This window comes from Tachypleus tridentatus, chromosome 7 (assembly GCF_004210375.1).
Source record: "Tachypleus tridentatus isolate NWPU-2018 chromosome 7, ASM421037v1, whole genome shotgun sequence".
Taxonomy (NCBI): domain Eukaryota; kingdom Metazoa; phylum Arthropoda; class Merostomata; order Xiphosura; family Limulidae; genus Tachypleus; species Tachypleus tridentatus.
In genome coordinates this window covers 56,185,991-56,213,754 of record NC_134831.1, presented here as the reverse complement: position 1 = coordinate 56,213,754, position 27,764 = coordinate 56,185,991, and the positions used below count along the sequence as shown (strand labels likewise).

At 33.8% G+C, this 27,764-nt stretch overlaps 1 protein-coding gene and 1 long non-coding RNA gene across 5 annotated transcripts in view; one reads left to right on the top strand and one right to left on the bottom strand.

Annotated features, from left to right (window-relative positions):
* LOC143255713 (spatacsin) overlaps nucleotides 1-24,028 on the top strand; it is a 34,277-nt gene extending 10,249 nt beyond the window's left edge. For all 4 annotated transcript variants that reach the window (XM_076511807.1, XM_076511804.1, XM_076511805.1 and 1 more), the window contains exon 2: nucleotides 12,734-24,028. In XM_076511807.1, the coding sequence (XP_076367922.1) occupies nucleotides 12,891-20,171 (7,281 nt within the window). In that variant the 5' untranslated portion in view covers nucleotides 12,734-12,890 and the 3' untranslated portion in view covers nucleotides 20,172-24,028. The remainder of the gene's footprint in view (nucleotides 1-12,733) is intronic.
* LOC143255714 (uncharacterized) lies at nucleotides 373-27,015 on the bottom strand. The gene is made up of 2 exons (XR_013030802.1): nucleotides 26,909-27,015; nucleotides 373-3,428 (listed from the first exon to the last, which is right to left on the bottom strand). It is a non-coding gene; the product is annotated as an uncharacterized LOC143255714 (long non-coding RNA).
* Between the last annotated feature and the right edge of the window lie 749 nt (nucleotides 27,016-27,764).

Below are 27,764 nucleotides of genomic sequence, written 5' to 3'. Positions count from 1 at the left end.
TCAAAGGTCATGTCATTTGTTGATTTTCATTCAAAAGTTTATTGAACTATTATTTTACAAATTTATGTCAATAAATTTGGAATCAAATTCTAGATTATAATTCTAACATTAATATTAGATATGAGTTAATTTTTCAATTTGAAAGTAAATATTAAAATAACACATTTAAATATAGATTTTAGTGAGTTGTGGAGTGTTGAATGCAGTACTGTTTAAAATTAGATGTTTGTGATATCAAAATACTAAGTCTTTAATTTTGTACAAATTAGGAACTCAAAATACTAATATTGACAAGCTAGAATATAAAATAAGAACTCGTATCTTTTTATTTTGCTGAGATATGGCGTATGTACTGAATTAAGCACAGTGGCTCTATTCAACTCTTTTTTATTGTTTGAAACAGCCCCTTATATATACTCTTACTACAGGATATGACATGTGAATAACCAATAAACAGCTTAGAATGTCCTGAGAGTGGTTTTCTCAGCCATTTTCATCTTTAAAAAAGCTATCACATTCTTTCAATCCACATTTTGAAAGAGGTAGGTTGTGTCTGTTCAAAGTTTCATATTTTTTAAAATCTAAATAAATCTTTGTTACTAAGCTTAAATTATATTGGAATTCTGTGGTATCAGTTTAGTTATTATTTTTTTGTTATTCAACTGCATATATAAAACCTAGAATTTTAAAAGGTTTGTCAACCTATGTCCTGCAACAACCGAGCACAAAGGTTGTTCCAAAAAGAGAGATTTGTTTGCTTTACTTCTTGATTTATTATTCTATATTTAAAGAAAAAACTTTAATAATTTATTTCTAAATAGTAATAATCTGTATACATATATAATGTATAATAATTGAAATGTTACTGTATATTACAAAATACTAGTACAATAAAACACAGGGAAGAGTGAAGGTTAATTTTGTATTACTGTATACATTACCTGGGTGCAAATGCACTGCATCAGTGAAAATTATGTAATGTTAGGCAGACATGACTGGAAGATCAATATAATAAAAAAATAATAAATACGTATGTTCATATATAGCATTATGAGGCTTAGACTAAATATTTGTATTTTTGTGTTATGTAGTCATTCTAGCATGAAAAAAGCAATTTTATTTTTTAATTTTTTAATATGGTTACAAGGTTTATTAAGTGACAGACCTTGCATAGTTAGAGTATAGAAAATAACAAAATATGAAGTCTCACTGGAAATAAATATTTGAAATGTATTTTAGAGATTACACAAAATATTTGAGATTTTTGGGACAAAGAATGGTTTTTAATCATAATATGAAACCACTTTGCACTCAGACTAGTAGTGAAACTGACCTTACTTTCACAAACAAAAGTCCATAGTAAAAACATTTCATTAAAATATCTGATTTTTTGTACACAAAATGTTTGTAATCTTTACTAAACATCTACGAAATTTGTGAAAGTACACATGCTGTATCAAAAGTTATAATGCAAACACATGCTGTATCAAAAGTTATAATGCAAACACTTAACATATGCAAATGTGCAGACAAACATGGATTATACTGAGCCCATTTTAAAAGGATTATTTCTTGCTGTTTATTATTAAGCCAGCTTTCACTTAATTCTTGTGTCTTTTCCACCAGTCCTGCATGCATCAAACTTACTAATTATGTTATTCTAAGGCATCATACTAAACATTTTCTGAAAAAATAATGGGCTGATTCCAACCAAAATGATTCAGGATTCGTTAAAAAAAGACAAGGAATTTCATGCCTAGACTAATTAAATGTCAAATTTCAAGATTTTTCTTCTAAATTAATTGTGGTATCAGATTATAAAACAACTGGTGTTTACCTAATAGGTATATTCTACATACCTTTTCATTTTAAAAATAAGGATTGTATTTGTAAATTTTCAGCTATTCGGGATTTTTAAGGGATCAAGAGATTTTTTGACAAATAAGATAAAAGCCTCATTAACTCTTTGCTAAATATTTTAAAGACTTTAAAGTAAACCTTAGTAGAGAAACACACTTCATTTACAAGGAGCTTTTACAGAAAAGTCACTTCAGCAAAGAAGAACTAGTAAAAAATGTAACATTTAACTTTCATCAACACATAGACTTTATTGGATGTCTAACTTTTTACATAATCATTGCATATTTATGTGAATTTGTGTAGTTGGTGAGTAGAAACCCTGGATCAATATGACACTTGTTTTAGAAACAGGCAAAACTATATAATCTAATACTTGTTACACAGATCCCATATTATCATTGCTTTTGCATTTAGTTCAGTTTTATGCCCATGGCCATCTGATTAGTCAAATCCAGGACAACGTCTCACCAGAGCAAAATAATACAGAGATAAAAAAAAACTAACTTTTGATGTTGCATTCCTATTCATAAACATAAACTTTTGCAAAAAAAAAATGGTGTTCCTTTGATAAGGCATAAGATGCATACTTTGTGAAAAATTATAACTATAATAAGACTTGAATGCAGTAATTAAAGGAAGTTTACCACCAAAATTTCTCTGACTTTTTATAAATATTCAAGAAGTTTTTTTTTAAATGTTTCAATTTTGGGTAGTTTTTCTTTACATCAGTTATTCAGACAAAATTTTTTTTCATATGTCTTTAGTATTAGGTTGTCCAGAAGTAAATGTTATTTTTGAACTACAAAGTTTGAAAAAATATAAACCAGTGCTTTAAAACATGCTTTAATCAAAGTAAGCACCATATGCTTCAACACACTTTTACCAATGTGTAATGATGCCGTTTATGCCCCTGGTGTAGAAATCAAAATTTCTATGGTCAGTGAACTCTCTGAAAACTTCTTCTGCAGCTGCTTGGTTTTGAAAGCATTCTTTGTTAAAAAAGTTGTCAAAGTACTGAAAAAAATGTAAAACTGTAGGGGAAAGGTCTGAGGAATAAGGTGGATGAAGCAGAACCTTGATTACCAATTTGTTCAATTTTTGGAGCATCATCCTTGACATGTATAATAATGCTGCTTTTGTTGATCTTCAGTTAGCTCATTCGAAACCCACTTATCCAACTTTTTCATCTTTCCAATTGCACTCAGGTGGTTGGCAATACTTGATTTGCTTGCACCTAACTTTTTTGCAAGTTCACGAACTGTTACACAAGTGTCTGTTTCAGCTGCTTCCCTTAATGTGTTTTCATCTAAGGATGGCTTCCTTCCATGACCTTCATAGTCTTCAAGACTCTTGTCTCCATGTTGAAACCTTTGGAACCAATGCTGAACTATACATTCAGTTACAGATCCATGGCTAAATGCCTGGTTGATGTTCTGTGTAGTTTCAGTAACTTTTTGTCCAAGTTTGAAGTCATATAGGAAAATCAGGTATGCCCTTCTTGTCCATGCTGCCTTAGGGGTTATGATACTTACTCTGAGTAGTGTTGAAACAGCAAACAATTAAGACACCTTTAAAGTGAAAAACATTGGATTAAATCAACCAACCAATGATAAGTTACTCAATATTCAGTTTCCAACTGTCATTGTGAGAATTCTGTCATTTATTTCTCGAAAATCTTTAGTCTCTTATATTCAACTGTAAAATGTGTTTGACAATTGTATTGTTGAAGTAGAACCATTTCTTTCTAATGAAAAGCCAATTTTATGTAACAATGTGTCCAATTTTTTGCAACAATATAATTTCTCATCTTGAGATATAAAAACTATAATTACCAAATTACTTACCTAATTCTCAGTTGGAAACAAACACTCTTTTGAAGTAATTTTCCTAACATAATTAAGTTCTCACTTTGAAACAAGCAAACCTAAAAATGCAAACAAGCTTTCAAGATGTGTTAAAAAAAATAAAAACATAGACTATATAAAAAATATTTGGGTGAGATATCATTCTTTTTTCCAAAACCTGGTGAGACATTGTCCAAATTTCTATTAGTCAAAGGTGAAATGAATGTTGTCATGTTTATTAAGTAAAAAGTACATGTCAGAAAGACACTTGGTAAAATATAAACACACTCATTGAAATTTTCATTTAACAGATATTCCACTGAATTTTAAATGTACTGTTTTTACTGAGATTATTAAGTAGTGTTGTGCCAAAAGCTTAGAAATATTATTTTGAACACAAAATAATTCACCTCTAAGTGGAAAATTTAATATTAAGACTAGAACAAAATGTTTTGAATAATCTCAGACTTTTTCTAATAGTTGTTTTCATTATTTGGATACTTTTAAGAAACCATCACATAAACAATATTTGCAGAGATGATTAAAAGCTCAGATAAGTTAACCCTTTGACCATGCCGAACATGAATAAAACTTAAAAATTGGAGAGATGGGGACAAGAGCAGATTTGTCTTAATGCCTAAACAGTTGAGAAAATGAAGAGGCTTGTCAAGCTCTATTTATACCACTATTATACATCGAGTGAAAGCAAATAGATGCCCAGTCTAAAAATTAGTCTGGTCAGCTTTTGCTGATTGTTAAATTTGTCCCTGGATAAGAGTGAATTTAATACCACAATGTATTTGTTTTGCCAAAATAAATGTTACTTTAAGATAGGCCTCAACAAGTCCCAACTGCTAGGTTCACATAGCAACTAAAAATATCATTGTAGTGCCTAGTATCTTCTCTCATTTTATTTGTGCATAGGTTTGTGCTCACTGCAACTCAAATCTAGAACAGTTTTGGATACTTGGAAGCCCAACACTATTTCAAGTTCTGTTCTTTGATACATAGATCAAACTTTGTTTCTGGGCTTTCAATGGTAGATTCAGCACTTCATCTTTTTTTCAGGAATGAAACACTGCAGTTGCACAATATGTTACTAATTCCACACCATTTTGTTTTTCTTTTTCTCAATTGAATCAGTCAGTGAGAATGTTTAGACTCATGCAGGATCAAAGACAGCTCAGGAAATACTGTCAAGTGGTTGTTGCTATCATGTGATCATTAGCATGCATTTGTTACTATAAAAGTAAATAAATATGCATTGCCTCCAATTTCTGGTACAAAGAGTTGTAATGTTAGGTTAGGCACACCTAGCTTCTAGGCTTTAAGAGCTTGGAACATGATTTTTTGAATCATACTCAAAGAACCTGGATTCTATACATGTGCACAGAAAAAATGAGAAAACAAAAGACTATGCACAAATAAAAGTCTTTGTTTGAAATTAAGTACAAAGCTATGCAATGGGTTATCTGTGCTTTGCCCATTACAAATTTTAAACCTTGTTTTTAGTGGTGTGAGTCTGCAGACCAACCACCGTGCCACTGATGGGCCAGATAAAAGACAGCAATTATACAAATTAGGAGAATGCATGAAGCTTTTTTCCTGATGGTATTTCAAACTTAGAATAAATGAATCATTGGGAAAGGGTATCTAATGTAATAAATTTAAAAAATATCATTGGAACTCATTGCATTGTTGAAATATAATCAAGCCATTACATATTTAATAATAAAATTTTTAGTGAAACTCTGCATGATTTATATATATACACATATGAATTTAATTTGCAATCATTCCAAGACTTCAGTATGGATGTGCCAAACCTATATACCAGCTTATAGAGGTTTAGTAGAACATTCGTTCTTGATTGGATGTTTTATTTTCATGGAACTGGTTAGTCTTTTTTTTTTCTTTCTGCTCTCTTATCCTGTTTACCATTTTTAGAGGATAGTATGTTCATTTTATATTTTCCTTTTGCTGTACAATGCCTTGATTTTTTTTAGGTATTGTGTCAGCATGTGTTCTTTCATCATGATGTAGGTATCTGTATTAATATTATTTAGCTTTTGTTTAACTTTTTATACAACTTTTTTTAAATATAAATATTAGGTTCATTTGTTAGTTATCATTTATCTCCTGACAAATTTCTTTATCTTTTATATTCTTTGTTTTGTTTCTAAATATTTGTATGAAAAAGCTAGTGTCTGTAACTACAGTGGAGAAACTTTGACCATTTTGGATTTTCTTGTAAATGTCTTGTATATTTTTGTTAGGTATAGCAAAACTTATAGTTTACTGTACTTAAATACCTTACATGTTGCATTTTTTTGAATCATTTAACCAATTTGGTGTTGAAAATGTGGATTTCCTATAGGAATTCAGTTTTGTAATGTTTTCTATTTTATTAATCCTTTGTTTTGTAGATTTTAACGTGAATGTATGTTTTCTTTTTCTGTCAATGGTTTATTAATCTGTAATTTTCAGTGGATAATGTCTTTAGTTTTGTTTTCAGTCCCAATCCTTTTATGTATCCCTTCCACAAAAAAATATACCCGATATTATTCTTTTTTTATTTTAAATTTATTTTAATATTTTCCCCTTATTTTTTCATCTTTCAGGTCAGTTCTTGTTCTTTAACTAAAAGCATTCTTCCTTTCAACTTAGTATTGATTCCTCTCTCCCATTTCTAGTTGAAGCTCATTTAAGTTGTTTTTCTTTTTCTCTCTTATGAAACCTTTTTTTTTTAAATAAACTTTATGCTGGTATCTTGAAATTGAAATATTTGTTTTTATAACTGAAGAATTTACAGAGTCAGATTAATGCAATATGTTGTAACTATGAAAGTTTTGTTGGTTTTAAGTGTTACCCACTATTTCTCTGGACTTGATTGCTAGCATGTAAAATTTACCAGTATATATATTTTCAGCTGAAAATGCTCCAAAACTGTTTATTTTTTGGTATTTATTGAAAAAAAAAAAACCTGAGTAATTCCACTAACTTATTTGTTAATTGGTCATTTGTAGGCAGAATATCACAGTAAAATTACCTTGGATGCAGTAAAAGAAAGACATTTTCACACATGTTTTCGTAAATAAACCTTGCTGGTGAATGAATAAGCATAAATATATATGTAGGATAAAAATGTCTTTAAGGTACATGTGACACAGGCTTTTAGCACTATTGTGTACATTGTATAATAGTTATCTGTTTACTGTAAAGGTGTTTTCCAAAGGGTTAACATTTGTTAAAATTTAAAATAATGCACTTGTATAATATTAACTTACTACTGTATTTCCAAATAAAATTTGCATTATTATTGAGCATATACAATGAAAATTTTTGTAAAATGCAAGAAATTGGGTTGTTGTGGGAAAACAGAACAAACTTGTGACCTGTTGTTATTGTCTAATTAATATTAATTATTGGTGTATGGTTAATCTGGAATTCTGAATAGTATCCCCTCATTGTGGATGCCTATACATGGTGAGGGGAGCTCCCAGAGAAGCTTCTCTCTCTTCATTTTATTTCTTCTGGAATCTGAGCATCCATCCATTTGCTTGCCATGTATGGTGAACCATGAAAGGGAAGAAAGGATTCAGGTGGTTGAGGAGTCCAACTTCAACACACTACTTTGGCTTTGAATTTCTGTAGATAGGTGCCCCTCCTCCCAGTGGTTAATTGGCTGGTCTTGTTTGATTAGGGTCAAGCGAGTACCAGTGTTAGGCATTCTAAACAGATGTTGTGGACATCTGATGCTGGTATTTGGGTATAGTGCTCACAAAATCCTGGTGTTGCTGCAGTATCCTTATTTGGCATTGTAGTGCATCCACTCATAGGGTTCCATGGTGGTTGGGATCAGTGGACACTGAATTTTCCTCTCTGTATTATGGATTCCCCAATCTTTGATAAAAAAAAAAAAAAAAGTGTAAGAAAATAGCTAATTGGAAAATGTCTACACACAGACAACACCTTTTACAAAATCATCACCACATTCAGAACCTATCCCACATCTTTAATTCTTCACTCTTTATCAAGAAAATCCTTGGGGCAAATGTTTCCCTTTTTCATCTAAAAGTGATTAGAAAGGCTTGTTGGCTCTCCAAGGCTATTATAAAGCTATGTTCTGGGCACATCTTAATGAAAATATCTACACCAAAACATACTTGAATTTTAAGATCATTGGGGATGTACCCATTGAGATTACTCCCCATGCTACTCTTAATTCCTCCTGAGTAGTGATTATTGACAGGGATTTGAAGAACATCCCTGAGTTGGAAATCCTCGCTGGTTTTTTTCAGCCAAGATGTTTCTTTTGTGTTCCTTCCCTCCACTCACAAGGACAGAATTATGCTGCCAACCAATATCTTAATTTTGATGTTTGCATCACCCCTGTCCAGGCAGGTTACCTGAACTGTAAGGTTTGGCTATACATTCTTAACCCCTTCTGATGTTTCTAGTGCTGGAAGTTTAGATATTCAAAGATATGTTGCATGCTTATTGTGATAGCAAAGACCACAATGCTTATGAGTACGAACTGCAACCTCACTGCATTAACTGTAGCAGTTCCTACCCCTCTTACTTTTGTTCTTGCCTGAGGTTAACATTTCTTATCTCAAAGTTCAAAAATTATTTTCCGCATAACCATAGAGGGCATAAGACTCTTCACACAGTTTGAAAATGATTTTGATAGAGATACAGCAGCAGCATATGACCAAGATGGGGTCATTAACATTTATTCCTGTCTCTTCCCATCATTCTTACCAGTGACTGCACAGGTACACTTCCTTTGGCCTTGGCATCTGCTCAGATCCACCTTCTTGGGTTCTGAGATGCAGAATGATCATTCATTCACTCCTTCAATTGCTGGAATTTTTATCTACTGACAGACACCTACTTACTTGGCCCAGAGCAGAATCCATGTAGGTTGATAAACTTCCTTCTAATAAAAACAAATGGGTAAACCAAAGGGTTTTCCACTTTGATACAGTGAACTGTCAAGGTTTCCATTCGAATCTCCATCACATTAAGGAGAATATTTTTCCTGACACATGGTACCAGTTATTGCCCTCCCTTTCTTTAAGCCCAGGAAGGATCCAAAAATTCCTTCTGATTATCATCCAATTGCTTTGACTAGCTGTCTCAGTAAAGTCTTAAAAAGAATGGTTCCTCCAATTAAACAACCTCCTTTCAACCACTCAGTGTAGGTTTCATTGACAGCTCTCTGCCACGGACCACATGTACTGACTTAAAACATCTATAAGGAAAGCCATCCCCAAGAGGGAACATCTTGTTTATGTGTTCTTTGTCCTTGAGAAGGCTTATGACACTACCTGGAGGTACAGCATTTTGCAAGATCTCTACTCCTATAGGTTGTGTATTTACCCATTTTCATCCACAACTTTTTGCTGAACAGACAATTCTAAGTCCTTGTGGTTTAGACACTTTCTCATTCTTTTCCACAGGAACATGGAGTCCCTCAGGGCTGTGTTTTGAGTATCACATATTTCATTATCAAGATTAATGCTATCACTGCAAAACTTTCTTCTACTGTTTGCAAATGGGCTCTTTGTTGATAATTTCCACATTTCTTGTTGGTCATTGAACATGAGATGTTTTGAGCTACAGCTTAAGACTGTTCTCAATCACTTGTTGAAATGGACTACACCAAACAGTTTTACCTCTTCTTTTCCCAAAGCTGTTTTATTGTACTTTTGTTGCCAATAGGGTATACACACTGATCCTGAGCTCCATTTCAGTGATGATGTTCTTCCCATGGTCCCTGAGGCAATGTTCTTGGGGCTTATTTTTGACATTAAGCTGATTTTCATTTCTCTCTTCCATTTCTTGGGAAGTGGATCAATGGTCCATGCTCAGGATTTATTGTGTCTTCATTTACTTTAAACATGACTATGGATCTCTTGTCTATTGTTTTGCCAGGAACATACTTTTAAAGATGCTGGACCCCATTAACCATCTGGGTCTTTGGCTATGCATGGGGGCTTTTTGCACTTCTCCAGTTCACCTCTGTTGTTTGAAACTTCCTTCCTCAGTGGAGTCTTTTGGAGTAAATGGTCTGCTAATCTTCCCTTTGGCCTCAGTTTCTAGGCACAGCTGGCTGAGTTGAATGTGTAACTAGATGACAGTGCTACCTCTGTTGATCAGCCCATCATATCATGACTTATTACTGTCCCCAACCTGTGACCTTTCTCTGAATCAACTGAAGAAGGTAGATACTCCTGTCTAGAAGAACCATCTTCTCTTTGCTAAACATATTTTGAACCATTCTTCCATTCTGGTTTATATGGATGGTTCAAAATCAGGTGACTCTGCCATGGTTTGTTATGACTTGGTGGTCACTCACAGGATCCCCTGTACAGTTTCTGTGTTCACTGCTGAGTTGTATGTCATTTCTCTTGTTGGATCATATAGAAGCTATATGCAGTACACAAATTTTATTATTAACACCAACCCTCTTAGATGTCTACTGAATCTGGAATTGTTTAGCATTAGTTCTTATCCTGTTCTTATTGATATTCAACAACAGCTGGCCCCTTTTTCTACTATTTGTATTCAGTTTTTCTGGATATTTGCAGGAATGCATCCACTAACACTAAGGATAAGTCCATCTGCTCTGGTACTGTCACAGCTGTGCTTATCATATATGGACTACGGTCCTGTATTAAAGGCTCGGCTTCATGCCAGTTCACAATTCACTTGGAGTGAGCAACATCATAACAAGCTTTTCCAGATCAAACCTTTTGTTATTCTTTGGCTGTCTTTTTTCTGTAATGATTGCAACAAAAAAGTTGTCTTATCTAGACTACTTATTGGTCACAGTTCTTAAACTCATTGCTTACTTTTATCTGGGACTGATCCATCAATGTGTATCCTTTGTGACACTTACATCACAGTAGCTTACGTTTTACTGTGATGCTATCATTTTGACTATTTGCAAAAGCATCGTTGTAGACATGTTTTATAATGGGTGTACCCCTAAAGTTAGGCAGTGATTGATAATGGTAACACTGTCCAACTTGCTTGTATTTTTAACTTATTGTGATCCATTAGCCTTCTTAATTCTATTTAACTCTTTTATCACTGTTTCTTTTCCCAATAATTTTACTTTTACATTTTTTTTACTGGTTGTTTGGTGCAGATAGCCTAGTTGATTTGCACCAATAAATACCAACCAACCAACTGAATAATGTTGTCTTATGGATTGCTATTGGATTATAAAAGAAAATACTGGTAAAACATATCTTTATGAGCTAAAACTTTAGGTCTTCAACTTTAGAGTGAAATTCCATGCTTTCTGATTGAATAGACTGGTAGCAAGCACAAGTTCAGTTAATCCTAAAAGTTCTTGAGGCATTACCATGTCATGCTTTGTTTTTATTTTTTGGAAGTATGTTAATTAAATTATTTTAACAATTGTTTAGTAGTTTATATTGAGCACTGGAAAAGGTATAGGTTGAAAATAATTAAAAGAGCATTACTTAATTTAGCCTGTGGTCTTGAATTTAAACTCTGGCCCTAGCAGGTCAAAATTATATATGAAAATAAAATAATTACTACTGTTTATTGTAAAATTAGAGTAACTGAATGAACATGAAATGCAACTAGGAATATTGTTTACAGCTACACTGGGGGTTAGTAAAGTTAATTTCTATTGAATTACACTGTTTTCTCACACAGGTAACCATGGTCATCTTGTGGTGTTTTTTGAAGTTTTATTAGTTACAATTATGCCATTTTTACATTTTATTTATAATACATATTGCAATTGGTTTTATTAAATACCTTCATAATTAAAATTGGGCTGAGTAAATGTGTATCATATTCTAGCCAATTCACTAGTAAAAAAATTCAGTAATACTATTATTGTATTGATTTCTTTTATGGACACGTGTGCATTATACAGTAAACACTGAAGTAAATGTAGATAGAAAAATTAGTTTCTTTTTCAACAGTATTAAGATATTTAACACAGTGTCATTGATGCTATAGTAAGGTTCTGCTACCATACTTCTCAGCCTCCCACTGGTACAGCTGTTAGCCTACGGATTTACAATGCTAAAATTAGGGGTTCGATTCCCCTCGGTGGGCTCAGCAGATAACCCAATGTGGCTTTACTATAGGAAAACAAACACACACACACACATCTCAAACAACTTATAAATTTCAAGTTTGGCTCTGTGTTCTATGGAATCAACTTTTTTCACTTCACCACATATCTTAAATAACTTGTGTGTAATGGCTGATATTTGGAGAGATGTAAGTTTTTAAGTAAATATTGAAATGTTTTAAATTATCAACATTGAAAATTTATCAACTTCTATAAGTAATCTTTTCACTGAAACTTAATCAACCAATAAGAATATTTCCATTTTAGTTTTATCATGTTGCATGCATTTTGGGGGTTTGATATTCATGCAGAAATTGTATTTTCCCTTTTTCTAATGCTCATAGTTTTATTGACCAGCATGGCTAGGCATTTATGACACTTGACTTGCAGTCTGAAAGTCATTGGTTTGAATCCCCATCCCACCAAACATGCTTGAACTTTCAGCCATGGAGACATTACCATGTGATAGTCAGATCTACTGTTTGTTGGTAAAAGAGTTTACTGCCTTTCCCTCTATTCTTTCACTGCTAAATTATGGATGGCTAGTGCAGATAGCCTTCATGTAGCTTTGTGCAAAATTCAAAACAAACCAAACCTAATTTTATTTACTTCATGCTACAGGAATAGATAAATCAATGTACCACTGTCAGGTTAATTTTTAGATACACAATAAAAACAATTATTTATAAGAAACTTGAATCAACTTTTGGAAGGTACGTTCTCTTTCTTCAAGGTGGCACAAAATTTAAAATTTATGTAGCATTGCTTCATACAGAGGTATATGCAAGCTGTTACGATTGCAGTATAAAGGTTAAACGACTGTAAATGCACATCACAAACATTATAGTAGATGTATATGTTTAATTTTAATGTTTATTTTCCTCTTTTTTTTTTTTTCCAGTGTATTCCAATTTCAGCAAAAAAGAAAATATCGATAGTTATTGAAAGAAGACAAAGAAAAACAACTGTGAAAGTTTCCAAAGATTAATATTTCCAATAACACTTCAGAATATGTTGTAGCACTTGATCCATTTTAGGATAAATATAATACTTTATTAATGAACGCAATGGTTTCAACAGTTCTGACAAAAGAGTTCTTGGACAATTTGAACTTTGTAGAAAGAGCTCAAAAGGCAAGACTCTCACCTGACACACAGATAATAAGTGTTCTTGACCAGGAAAGGAAACTGTGGCTTGTACCAACTGGATCAGTTGAATTGCTTCCATTTTGTTTTGAGAGTGTTACAGGATTTGCTTGGCAAGAAGACAGTGAAGATACAGTTAATACAACAAAGCTATCTATTCTTTTTGATTGTCTCACTCTGTCAATATATTCTATTAACATACTAGATATCAACACCAATTCTTGGAATGATGTACTGAGATGTGAAATAAAGTATGAATACAGTAGCCTGAATAATATGCTAGGGAACAGTGGCATATTTCTTGAAAAGAATTCAGAGATGGATATACTAAAGTACATAAAAAATGAAATTATGATGGTAATGCACACTCTGTTTCTAATTTGCCAGGTTTTCACATCTGAAAACCTTGATTTGAGACTTTGTATGCAACTTAAAGCTAAATATGATTTTTCATCAAATTTCAGAATTGTTTGTCACAATTTGTTTGTTCTTGATAAGAAAAATGGCAGGATTGATATTTTCAATCTCAAAAACGGTAACATTATCAAATACATTGAACTGCATGCCTTGTTGAATAAAAGTTGTACATTTGGAGGATTGTGCATTACTCCAGACCTGCAAAACATCATTTTATGGGATCGAGATCAAAATATACACAGTATATCTTTAGAACTGCCTACAGAAAAATCTGATGAAGTTTCTGTAGATCAGTATGTTCTGACAAATTATGCACAGGTTAGAGCAAAACCTCTTATCTCAGCTTTTATAAAAAGAGTGCCTTCAAAAATAAAAGTAGCTTATGAACCAAGTAAGGTGGGAAGTAACAAAATTCTAAATAATACACGTACACATCAAATGGTCCCATACCCAGAATGCTGCAAAGAGAAATTTATCATTGAGGATATTCGATCATTTCAAGATATTCTGTTGTGCTGTCTTCATGAAAAATCTGACAAGCTTAATGTACAATTAATGATTATGAATTCTAATGACTTCTCATTGTTGTCAATCTTAGAACTTGGCACACCAGTTATAGTTTCTTGGATGGATGGTAACAGGCCTGTATTACCTCTGATTCTGTCCAAACAGTGCATAAAGATGATATATGTTGGTCGATCCCCAGAAAGCATTCTCACTGATTTAATGACATTCTCTTCGTGCAAAATGGCTGAACATCTCTCTCAGCTTAATGGATGGAGGAAGATAAGTTTGGACCTTAATATTCTGGATGAGGGTTTAAAGAACAGACATTTTGACACTGTTTCCTTTTATTTAAGAACACAAGCAGAAATGTTCTGTTTTCTCTACAAAAAAAAATTACTTCAGTTTCAAAAAAATGAAGATGAAGAAAGTAAAAAGGGTAAAATTAGTCAGTGGGATATTGTGCTTGATCATGTGTTTGAAACTGTTAAAAAGACTTCTCATAACTTCTCTGAACAACTCCTGCAATTAACAGTTAACACTTTAGCTCATATGCTTTTCACAGTTCACAAAGAATCTGTGCAGGTAAACAGCTCTGTTCTTACAAAGACATTTATTTTAAAAGTGAAAAATGATCTTCTGCAATCTCTGATAAAGGCTCGACAGCTATTACAAAGTATAAAATATCCACTACAAACTAAAAAAAATGTAAGTAGCTCCAAACCTGAAAACAAGTTTATTGATGAAAATTGGCAGAATTTAGACTTGAAAGACCTCATTCATAATATTGTTCTGACAGGTGATTTGCTTGGTGGTATGAATTTTGTGTTAGAACACAAACATAGTGAGATTAGTATGCATAATGGTAGTTTACTAGACTTGTTTGTAAAAGTTGGCTTGAATTTTGCATGTTCTTGCTTATTGCAGAAATGCATGGATCAAGCAAAAACATTGATAATAAATCTTGGTTTTCCTGTAAAATTAAAACTAAGAGAGATATTTTGGAGCACACCTAATTATGTTCTTCGTCAGTATTTGAAGGAAGAGTTGAGTCAGATGGGAGCCTTGTCTACAAAAGACCAAAGTATCAACAACAACTTAGAAAAATTAGAGAAGGCATATGGCAGCAGAAGTTTTGAGACATCATTTAATATTAAATTAGGGAGATCAAAACCAATACAAGAAATGAACTTGGTACATTCTAGGCTAAAATCTCTTCAACTGTCCTCACCACTTCTCCAAACTGGAGAGTTTGCTGGTAATACTGAAAGAGAGAGCAATAGCCCTTATTATTGTTGTTTGACACTAGAATGGGTAGAAAAGTGGAAAGAACACCAATGGGAAAGAGTGATGATTTCTAAAATGTTCTCAGAAGACAGTTATGAAAATTTCCACTGGGAAATCAGTTCTCAGTCACTTTGGACCTTCTTGCATGAATATGGATATATAGATGTCTTAAGAAAGTGGATACTTGCATCTTTTGATGAATTCTTGGTTGATAAAAAATCTATACTTTCACAGTATGCAATAGATGGTAGTTTGGTAGACACCACAAAGAATTCATTCATGAGACATGTTGAAGAGGAAACTTTTGATGAGCTAGCAAAATATGGTGTGTTTCCTGAAGAGGTACAGGAAGATTTTTGCATTCTGTTGGAAAGGTTAGGACGTATCTGTGCTATAACTCCAGAACCACTACAGTTTAACTCAATTCATTCTTCACTTTCTAATCTAGATTTCAGGCACAGGTTAGTTCACTATTGTCTTCAACATAAGTTAGTGAATCTTCTGTACAACTTTCTGAGGAGCAGCAATATACATTTACCAAACTCTTGCTCAGTATGTCACACCTCTTTATTGAGAATGGTTTGGGATTTTTGTAACTGGTCTCGTATACCTGAAAACCAGCAACACTGTTTTTTTACTGTTTTATCCACTGCACAAGAAATTTTACAATTAGACACAATCAGTGTTCAAGCAATATGGAAGCAAGGATCTGTTGGACTAGCTTTGGGCACTGCTATTTTGGCACCATTATCACTTTCTGATCTTACAAATAGTACAACAGATTCCAGCTTGAAAGTAGATTTTAAAATATTACAGGAAAAACTAACTTCCATTCCTATTCTACAGAAATTATTTACCCAAAACTGCAAAGTAGTTCCAGATATTACCATTTATCATCTTTTACAAAATAGCTCACAATTTGACCCTTCAAAACTATTTGGATGGCAAGAAACAAATGTCATCAAAAGTGAAGATACTCTATCAGATATTCCACATTTTTCTCATCCTTTTCTGTTGGAACAATATGGATTAAGAAAATCTCTTCACCCTATGTATTATCTGAAACAAGGTCGACCTGGTTTTGCTGTGTTGAAGTTTCTTGTCATGTCACTTCTAAAAACTTCTCCTCTTTCTCATAAAAAAATTCAGTCTGTTTGTAGAGAAGTTATTCACTTTTGTTTTAGGCACCATTCCTCTTCTGAAATTGTAGCTGGTTGTGTGTCTTTCATAGAAATGCTTGGAGAAGACTCATTTCCATTGCGTGTAACTCTTCATATTGGAAAATTGGCCTTTTCTTATCAACCACAGCTAAATGAATCTCAGAATGATAGTTATGTTAAAGACTCTGATAATGGAAAATTGATGGAAGCTATATATTTTGGGAGTTCTGCTACTGCTGTAAATATAATGGCAGACATTAAAGTAGAAAGGGAAGATGAAACTAAAACAACAAATCCAGTAAATAAGGCTATGTTATGGTTTCCAGTGTTTGCATTTTGTCATATTCACCAGTTAGATCTCCCGTCAGACTTTTTGCAAGCATGTGCAAGATCTGAAGACTGGCTCTTGTTTCTTGTTTTTGCTCAGATATACCAATTATCTATAGGGCAAGTGCTGGAAGTAATTGAAGAATATGGACAGACTTCTGTTAGAGAACATCTGAAGAGGGCTATTAGTAACTTAACTGTGAAGGATGTAACTGCTTTATCAGAAAATTCTCAATTTGAGTTGAAAGCAAACAAGTTGGATGTTCAACGTGACTCACGGAGTTTTCTGTATGCTCGTATTGGATTGAACAATGTAAAAGGAAAAAGGTGCACTCCAAGTGATAGTGGCCCTGATGTTTCAAGTGATGATGACCAAATTTCCCGAAATAGTGAAATTGATGACACTTCATCGACTGTAAAAGACACAAAACAAGCCTACATGCAAGTCCTTCAACACCAAAAAGATTTCATTGGTGAATTACTTTTGAACCATGACACAGAGCATCCTTGGGAGGAATTATTAATTGCTAGTCAAATACATAGTGACATGACTGTAGCTCTTCTTGTTGCTTCTCTTTTCCCAGAATCCTGTACTGTTGATAGTTTATGTACTTGGCTGTTGACCTCTCTTAGTCTTGATCTTCAAAATGAAATATTGCAACAGTTGTCTATTACTTTACCTCATCTGGGTTGGTCACTTGATGACTTAACAAAATTAATGGAGTGTTTTGTGAAATATAAAAAGGTTTTAAACCTCTACTGGGGATTTTGGCTTTTTCAGCCAAAGTCTCCTTTGTTGTGTCTTTTGGAATTCTTGATGGTATTTCTCAAGCACAAAAATTATGATGGCAGTGCAAAGCAGTTAAAATGCTTTCAAGATCTTGTATGGAAATTTGCTGATCAAGAAAAGCAGATACTTGTCTCTATGAATGATCTGGCTTGGATTGAAATCACAGCAGCAAGGCTTTTCACTTTAGCAGTAAACGTTTGCAGTAATAGCTATGAACAGCGAGTGTTGATAAGACATTATGCTTTTGCCAGAATACAAAATATGTTCTCCACACCTGTTATCCTTCCTGATTTTAATAAGTTAAGTCAACTTGTAGAATGTTTAAGTAACACTGATATTCCCTATAGTATTCAGGCACTGCTTGAACCTGAAGAAAACATCCAGTTTATGGAAATGTGCAAGACATTAGTTCGTGAATTATTGTGCCAAAAACATTTTGAAGAAGCACTTAGATTTGCAAAATTAGTAAGTCTTCCAGAAAATGAGGTAATTATTGATCAGTTGAAAATTGAATTAGAAGAAGCAAAACTTTTGGGTATACCAAGGAACTTTTGGAGAAATTGTAATAATACTCTTAGAAAGCATAAAGTAGATCCTTTGGTAGCAGCATGGTTTTTTAAAAATCAAGCTGAAATAGAAACAACGTACCAAACGAAACTTGATCTGATGAATCTTGCTGTTCAGTGGTTAGAAACGGTGGAAAACGAAATGCAGTCAATACCACAAGAAATTCAGAGGTGGAAAACAGAAATATGGTGCTATTGGATAAAAGTGGAAGTTCAGCATCCTTTTAAGCTGACTGATTGGTGTGAAACAGTACTGTATGAGCAACCATCAGAAAGTGAACTCTTTGTTTTAGTCCAAGATCAGGTTATGACAACAGAATCGACTGTTTTAAAGACACTATCTGGTAAAGAGGAATATGATGCTCTTGAGAGAGTCATTGGGCAATTGTTGCAGCAAAAACAATGGAAACAAGCTGTCTGTTTGGCAGAACTGTTCCAGTATAATAGTAGTAGTTTCCAACTTTTAGTTGTTAGATCCTGTCTCCTCTTGGCTCTGTTCTCATTGACTCCAAGTGACTTGGATCCACGTTTAATAAAAGCAATGGCCGACAACAGCAAAGTACGTCAGAAGAAAATATCAAGTGTTGCTGTGTCACACAAGTTTGTTGTAAGTAGGACTTCTAGTTCCTTAAGTCTAGCAAGTATTTCATCAGAAACGAGTAATGAAATTCTTAACAGCGATCAGCTAGAACTAGTGGGAATAATGGAGCGTTTAGAAAATCTGTCTAAGACTACTTCTCCTACTTGCAGACTAATTAGTGTGTGCTTTCAGATAGCAATAGCCATGAACGTATCTTTTAAAAGTGTTGTATTTGAAAAAGATTCATTTTGTTTATTGAAAAAACTGTTGCAGAGTAGTTCTCCCCTGAAATACAGTTTAGCCACAGAGCTCATAGAGATTCGTTTTTTGACTACAGAAGCAGTGACGACATTCATGTGCCAAGAAATACTGAATTGCTTAAAACTGTATACTGGCCAGAAAGATGAAGAATTTTTCCCAGTAAGCAGTGCTGAACTTATATTTAATCCGAGTGAATCCACACACACATTTCAAGCTCTCATCAGACTTTCTGGTAGTGCAACACTTCTGGGTAATAAATTGGTGTCGCACATATTTTTGGATGAATATCAAGAAGAAGAATCGGACCAAGAAACTTTGTCGTTAGATGTTGAGCTCTGCGTTAGAGCCCACGAGTGTTTCAGTGAATCTTGTTACATGGAAGGTTTGTCTCGCATACTTCGGAAAGCCAGATTTCTTACTGAGCAACTAGCTGCAGCAGAAGAATACACCTTGCTTGTTAGACTACTAACAGGAATAGGACGTTACAGCGAAATGACTTATGTCTTTGACATCCTTCTAGAAAACCATCAGTTTGAACTGTTATTCAGAAAAGGTATGGATAAAGTAAGTCATTTGAAGCTAGCATTGTTGGATTACTTGAAGCGTCACAGGCCAAATGATAATGATTTGTATTCTATGCTAGCTCTTAACTTTAGCCTTCATCGTGAAATTGCAGAGTTACTAGAGACTAATGGTAAACATGATATTTTATACATTGGCTCCATAGGAGTTCAAAACCTAAAAAACTCAACACAACTAAGAACTGCGATGCAATACTTTGCAGATGCAGCAGAATGCTATGTTAAAGCAGATTGTTTAAGACATGCCCAAGCTTGTGCTAGCCAAGCAGAGTTGATAGCTCTACAGATTCATTTATTGGCTCAAGGATTAACTGTAGTCTGTCTACAAGAGAAAGAGGTAGAAAAGTTTATTATTAACCATCCCAATTTTTCGGAATCTTTGATAGTTGCTGAAGCCTACGAAAATCATCAATCTTGGAGTATAGCGTTGTACCACCATGTGGTTGAACGTGGAGACATGGAATATCTTAGAAGTTTTCAAGTCAGTTTAGGTTTGAACCCATTCGTAGTTGAAGAAGTGGGAAAAAGGTTTAAAATATCCACAAGCAAATCTTCCGAGCATATACAGAACTTGCGCAAACTTCTCACGAAACTGTCAAATGTTGAGGTTGCCTATAGACTTTCCAATGAATTTGGATTTCGAGATATTGCACTCGATTTAGTACAAGGAGACTCGGGTGACTATCTGCAAGACCTAATAATTCAGGGCCAAGTCATTTAGGAAGGCTGATTTCAAGACATTACACTTGTTATAGTTCATAAAGACTGGAGTTATAGGTCTTATATACTCTCGTGATCTAGTAAGATCATGTGATAGTACAGAAAAAAAATGTGTGCTGGTGTATCTATTTTCGTATTTTTATTATACAGCTATGTGATTAAAAAATATAACAATGTTAGAAGCCTGTTACATAAAATGTTTCCTGTAATATTTGCAATTAGTAAGGTTATATAGTACAAATTTGAGTGTTTGTAAAAACTGCTTTAGCATATTTTTGTATAGCCATACACCATAATGTTTGTACATAACGAAAGTATCATCCCTTAAGTAATGTCCGATTTTAGATTCAGAAAAAGAGAGGATTTCAAATGCTTTTAATGTTATTTAATCAGCAATGTATGTTCCATTATTATTTATTACCTCCTGCCAACGATTCACAAGCTTCTGAATGCCACTTCTATAAAATTATTTGGGTTTGGAGGAAAAGAATGTAGAGAGGGTAGTTTTGATATCTTCATGTGTTCCAAGCTCTTTCTCCATCAAGATAGTTCTGCAAACTTCAAAATAGATGATAATCAGATAAAGCAAGGTCTGGAGAACAAGGAGGGCATAGAAGTCTAGCTCTTGAATTTTTATAGATGCGATCCTTATTGTATGGGGCCGTGCATTATCCTGGTGTAACACCTTTATAATTGATCAAAGCAGGCTTCTTTTCTTTCAGTGCAACATTCAAGCGCTCTAACTGTTGACAGTAGAAGTCTGATGTAATCGTTACATTGAGTGGCAGCAACTCAATATGGATAGCACCAACAGTATCCCATCAAACGCTTAACAAGACTTTTCTATAGTGAAGTCCATTTTGGGCTGTGCTTTAGCCAGTTTATCTACACTGAGCCATTGTCTGCAGCATTTCACATTTTTATAATATATCTCTTATTTTATTTCCAGTCACTAACCTGTCCAAAAAAGATGAGTTACGTTCACAAGCGTGCAGAGAAGTGCAAATGTCCACTCTTGCTTTAAGGTTGGCTTCTGTCAAATCATGGGGGACCCATTTTCCAAGTTTTGACACCTTTCCAAGCTGTTGCAGCTGACGGTGAACTGTTGAATGGGTTGAATTAAGCTTATTGCAAGTTCTTCAACTGTTACAGTTCATCAATCTTCATCAATACAGTCATAAGCAACCTCAACAGGACGACCTGAACGTGACGCATCACTTAAGCTGTAGTCACCTGATCTGAACTACTGAAACCACCTTCGACATTTTCTTTCATTGAGAGACTCCGCACCATAGACACCTTGAATGTTTTGTGTAGTTTCTGCTGCACTATTGCCTTTTTTAAACTAAAAGCATTATATGCCTAATGTTGCTCCTCATGAAGGTTTATTTGATTAATGTTATGAAAAAGTGGAGTTATGTTTTTTTATTTGTCTGAACATTGCTATACACGTCCTACTACATATTTTAGTCATTAAAGTCTTCTACAGACAGAAATAATGATGTACTTTTTGTATTAAATTTTCGAACATTACTTATGGGATGACCTGATAGAACTGGTGACAGAAATATAACATGGAAACTAAATCAACATGGTTGATTTGGTCTATTTATAACTGAATATTGAGTTTCATTGATAAAAGTGGTCAGGTGGCTGGGGCGCTTCACTCGTAATCTGAGAGTCGCGGGTTCGAATCCCCGTCACACCAAACACGCTTAACCTTTCAGTAATGTTACAAAAAATTCCACTTCGTTGGTAAGAGTAATCCAAGAGTTTGCGTTGGGTGATGATGACTAGCTGCTTTCCCTCTAGTCTTACATTCCCAAATTAGAGACGGCTAGCGCAACTAGCTCTTGTGCAGCTTTGCGCAAAATTAAAAAACAAAACACACAATAACTGATAGAAGGTAATCCTAAAATTTGTATAGTAAATCCCGTTTATGTCTGTAGTGAGTCGACAGTATATTCATTTTACCCCCCACACACACACACATACAAATGGTTATGATAATGTAATAAGTTTGTAAGTTAAAGTGTTCATTTTGTAAACATAAGTTGTCTTCGTCAAAATTTTTAAAAATACATTGGACGTTCTTAAAGGCCTGTAAAGATTACTAAGATTTACAAAGCGCAGTAATTACGTAAGCATTAGTCGTTTGTGACGCTGATGATATAACCCAAAATTGTCAAATCACATTATTTTATATAAGTATTTTGAAGATGGGCGCTCATAGAAATAGTTTCAATGGGGAGCAAAACGTAATTGGAAAATCAGCTTTTACAGTGTAAGTCAACAGAGTAAAAGGATATGGTGTTATATGTGAATGCAAACAAATTTACAGTTGTAAAAAAATTACTGAAAATGTTTAACTACGATGTTAAGTTTACTTTATAATGCGTGCATTTTCTTCTGTGAAATGTAATAGGACAAGTTCTCCCCTTTTTCCCTTCATACGGGCGCTTATGTTACCAACTGATTCTTAAGGATATGTTCAGTGACATGTAATTTAGACAATTTTTTATTTAATAAACTTCGGACGTTATTTATGGGTAGTTTATCTTCGTCGAGAATAAATTTTAAGTTATCCAACATGAATTATTGTACTGATTCGTTTTTACTTTTTTCTGAGCTATCTCGCTTTTCAGTAGCGTAGCAATATGTCTACGGTCTTAATAATATGAGAAATCGAGGTTTCAATACCAGCTGTGTGTGTCGCTTTGAGTTTAACTTCAGAGAAACAAACTGAGCCATCTTAAAAAGGGAGTGTAGTTTTTAACACGCATCTTAACTGGCCCAAAATGTAAAAATATTTTATCAGTTTATACTAAAAAGTATGACACACCCAACTTAAAATAGTTGAAATAGTAACCTGCGTAACAAACTGAGCATCTATGAATTTTGAGGGATCATTACATCAGCAAAAATCGTTATATGAAATGACCTTCCACTAGCCTTAGCAATATAAGCCCACCCTCGTATAAATGTGTTGTTTAATTGCTAAAAGCTGAAAACTTACAACGCTAGGTTTAAACTGTGCAGGCAATATGGAAGCGAGGATCTGTTAAACTAGCTGTGGGCACTATTATTGTGGCATCATTATCACTTTCTGATTTTACAAATAGTACAACAGATTCTAGCTTGAAAGTAGTTTTTTAAATATTACAGGAAAAACAAACTTCCATCCCTACTCAGTCTCGAAACACGAGGGCTATCTGCGCTAGCCGTCCCTAATTTAGCAGTGTAAGGCTAGAGGGAAGGCAACTAGTCATCACCACCCACCGCCAACTCTTGGGCTACTCTTTTATCAGCGAATAGTTAAATTGACTGTCACGTTATAACGCCCCCATGGCTGAAAGGGCGAGCATGTTTGTAGTTATGAGGATTCGAACCCGCAACCCTCAGATTACGAGTCGAGTGCCTTAACCACCTGGCCATGCTGGACGCTTTTCTATAGTAAGGACACTTCTATGTTTGATTGTGAACAGCATAATCGGAAAATTTGTGATAATATTTTGATTAAATACTAAATGTCCAATTAGGACCAAATTATTAAATTAATATCGTATATGTTATAAATAATTATAACAAAGGTTAGTAATTACCAGTACTAAAGCTGTTTATTTTGTATAAAACATTTTTACTAACATTATTTGTCATCTATTATCAAGGTGTTTATTATATTATTTAGTTTGTACAAGTAAACTATATGCTTTGATTCGGAATATTTTGTTTTTATCAAGGTAGCATACACTCAAATTTGGGTATTCTTTGTTCCATAGAAGTTCGATAGATGGCGAAAGCGTTGTAGTTTCTCCTCCTCACTGTATATATTGTAATTAAATATATTTTATCAATACACTAATGTTTCAGACATTTCTGAATTATTCTTAACTATCCTTCTGCTTTTACAGTTGAATATTTTCGAAAATTAACATCGGCAAAGAAGGGGCTTTCTTGTTGAAAATGCCATGTAACTATGCTTTCGTATATAAACGTTATTTAACTCGTAGTGACACGTGTAACTTGCTGAAGACGTGGTGAAAATCAGTGTGGATGTAAACATGTTTTATGAATAGAAACAGCTTATACTTAATGAAATTTCTTTAAATCTCCAGCGTTGACACACTATAGGACACGTGCTATAAGTTGTAAAGACTATAAAATGCTGATGACATATTCCACACAGAACGAGGATACAACCAAAAAAAAGTAAACAGGCACCGGAAAGAAAGACAACACATATACCACTGCCATCGACAGTCAACAAACCGCATATTAAAGTAAAACTGCAAAAAAAAACAAACCAAAATTAGTATTTTAAACAACTTTTACGAAGAACTTTTTAACAAAACCATCAACCAAATTTTCCAAATAAATAAAATTAAAAAGTAACCTTCCACATAGAGATATTAAAAGTAATACTAAACAAAAACATCCAAGTTCAAAAAAAAGATAAAGGCGTAGCGGTACGGCGGAGGAATTTTCAGAATGGGTAGTGTGCAATATTTACCCAAATGACGTTAATTTTCCTGAAAATTTGGCACACGAAACAAAAAAACATCCATCTTATACTGCTAAAAATCGGGTTTCGATACCTATGGTGGACAGGGCATAGATAATCCTTTGGGCCTAATAATAACAAAAAAAAAAACAATTGAACACAGCCAGAAAACATTGCTCATCTAAAAATCTTTCTCCCCCTGTGGCACAGCGGCATGTCTACGGACTTGCACTGCTAGAAACCGGCTTTCGATACCCGTGGTGGGCAGAGCACATTGTGTAGCTTTGTGCTTAATTCTAAACAATCTGACAATATTAATAACGAAGTCAACCAACTAAGATAACACTTCATCAACGTGAATATATTCCCTCTAAAAGTTGTCGAAAGAATTAAGCACAGAAACCACAATCAACAATCTAAAGTAAGTGAAACAATAAAACGCTAAACTGCTACATAATATACAAAGGTAAGCAACAAAATAACTAACATTTGGTGGAGGACGTACCAGTAAAAATTAAATTCATACAAAACCAGGTATCAAACTAAAATATATATTGCATAACAAACTATTTTAACAAATATATAATGCAAACGTTATTTATCAAACACAATGCAACAACTGCCATGAATTGTATATCGAAGAAATAAGCCGTAAATTGGGAACTAGGTTAAATGAACATAAAAAAACCACTCCATGTTTTTGAACACTGTGTCTCAAAGAAACACAATGTAACCACTGAAAATAATGAAAAGAAATTGACGTAAACAAATCAAAGGATTTCTTCTAATACAAGAACTTAACCTATGTTGAATCAGCACCAAGTAACACTTCAATACCTATATTAATTATTTCATTAAATGTGCTTACGCATATTACAGTCAACTACCATACACAATAGATTAAACACGTCGCTCTCTGTAATGTTATACTATCATTACTGTCGTCCCCACGACACGTGATCAATAACGGTCACTTTTTTAAAAGTCGTTCTTAACCTGATGATAATTCAGTAGGTCTAAACGTTCTTACTTGTTTTATGTTTTCAATGAAAGTTTTAAATACGTATATTACCCGTCTCTACTATGTATATATATATACACTTTAAGTGGATTCTTCGGCATCATGAACAAAGTACTTTCTTTTTTAATATTTGTTACAAGGTACTGTAACTTGTACACGATTTTAGGCCTAAGTTCAAAATAGCGTCATTCTCATGTTAGTAACTTCCTCTCGTAAAAGAGTTAAAATAATGTGTTGATATTACAGCTTAGAACAATACTATTTTGATACCTTGTTTGAGAGCCGGTGGAGGTTTAGTAGTTAATGTATCTAGGATTCACGGTTTGCAACTCATTCTCTTAAAAACGTACCCCACACTTAAATACTTACAGTCGCTGTGAAAATAACGACGGTAGGGGTGTTATTTTCACTCTTATGTTTGATTGTCAGCAGCGTAACTCAGATTTGTAATCAGATTTTGATTAAATATTGAATTTTCCATAAGGACCAAATGATTAAGTTTTGATTAATATACCTCAAAGGTCAAGGTCACATTGAACAGTCCATTTCGTTATAATGGTAGCAAACTGAGTTTGAATAAAGACCAAAACTCGTGAACATACTGAGATGGGAAGAGGCTCTTAACACCTAAACCTAAAATTTTGAGGATGTAAATTTTAGGTTAATTACTATAAAAGCCAAAAACATTGCAGGTCCTGTTGCAATGAGCGTCATTCCAACGGCTCATTGAATATACGTTAATCATGACATTAAGATACTAATATATTCAAAGATGATATAATGCAGTACTTTTGTGTTTTGTTTTTCATATTTTTCAAAAGTTATTTTAAAGCAAAAACATGCAACAGAATGCAGTAAAATCCGTACTTCTTCTGTGATGGTTGTAACTGAAGGTTTTAAAATATTTTAACAAATGAAAATTATAACAAAGGTTCGTAATTACCAGTACAAAAGCAGTTTTTCTTCTTATTTGAAGTATGTTCATTTTGGGTGGCAAATGAAGGAATATTTTTATTTCAGCAATTTCAATAGAATGTAATTAAAAATACTTGAACTTAACCATTTCATAAACATTTAAATATGGGAAGCATATCTGAGAGAAAAACGAACAATTATTAAGTCTTACGGTGAACAAAGTTCTTGCTTCGTTTCCGTTTTCAATTAATAGTTTCTAGGACGTTGAGCTAGAAAATAGGAACAGAGAGAAGAAACTGACCTTGAAGGCTTGCAACTCCATTTTCTGTACACGTGATCTGTGTGCGCAAAAGAAGGCACCAAATTGTACATTGTGGTCCTTGCTCTTCCTGTTATGGGCTTATTTCCCTCTAGACTGTGGGAATCATATTATACATGTAATTATCTGTGGTGTTGGTCTGAGTCTGATTATATTAGGAATTTTATTACAGTACTAGCTGTGGAATATGTTTCCTAAGAACTGTAGACAACTTCTGATTTTCTTAAACACATAATATTTCAGTTCTCGTTAACGTATTTACGTATGTATACATATTGCTAAAACACACTATAGACACATAAAATTGAAAATCATGTATATACACAGACGCTTGGTGTTTCTCTTTAGAATATATTAAGTAAATGTTAATACTAAATATGTTTATATTTCTGTATCTGTTCTTTATAACACTTTCTGTCTGTCTAAACCTCTTTCGGCATGGCCAAGCGTGTTAAGGCGTGCGACTCGTAATCTGAGGGTCATGGGTTCGCATCCCCGTCGCGCCAAACATGCTCGTCCTTTCAGCCGTGTGGGGCGTTATACTGTGACGGTCAATCCCACTATTCGTTGGTAAAAGAGTAGCCCAAGAGTTGGCGGTGGGTGGTGATGACTAGCTGCCTTCCCTCTAGTCTTACACTGCTAAATTAGGGACGGCTAGCATAGATAGCCCTCGAGTAGGTTTGTGCGAAATTCAAAAACAAACAAACTAAACCTCTTAATTCATTAGTGTCTATCCCTCTATCCATTTCATTCAAGAATATTCCTTTTTATTTGTTTATGTTTAATGCTATCTATCAGTTTTTCTCATTTTTCCCTCTTTTGTTTCTCTTTCATTTTG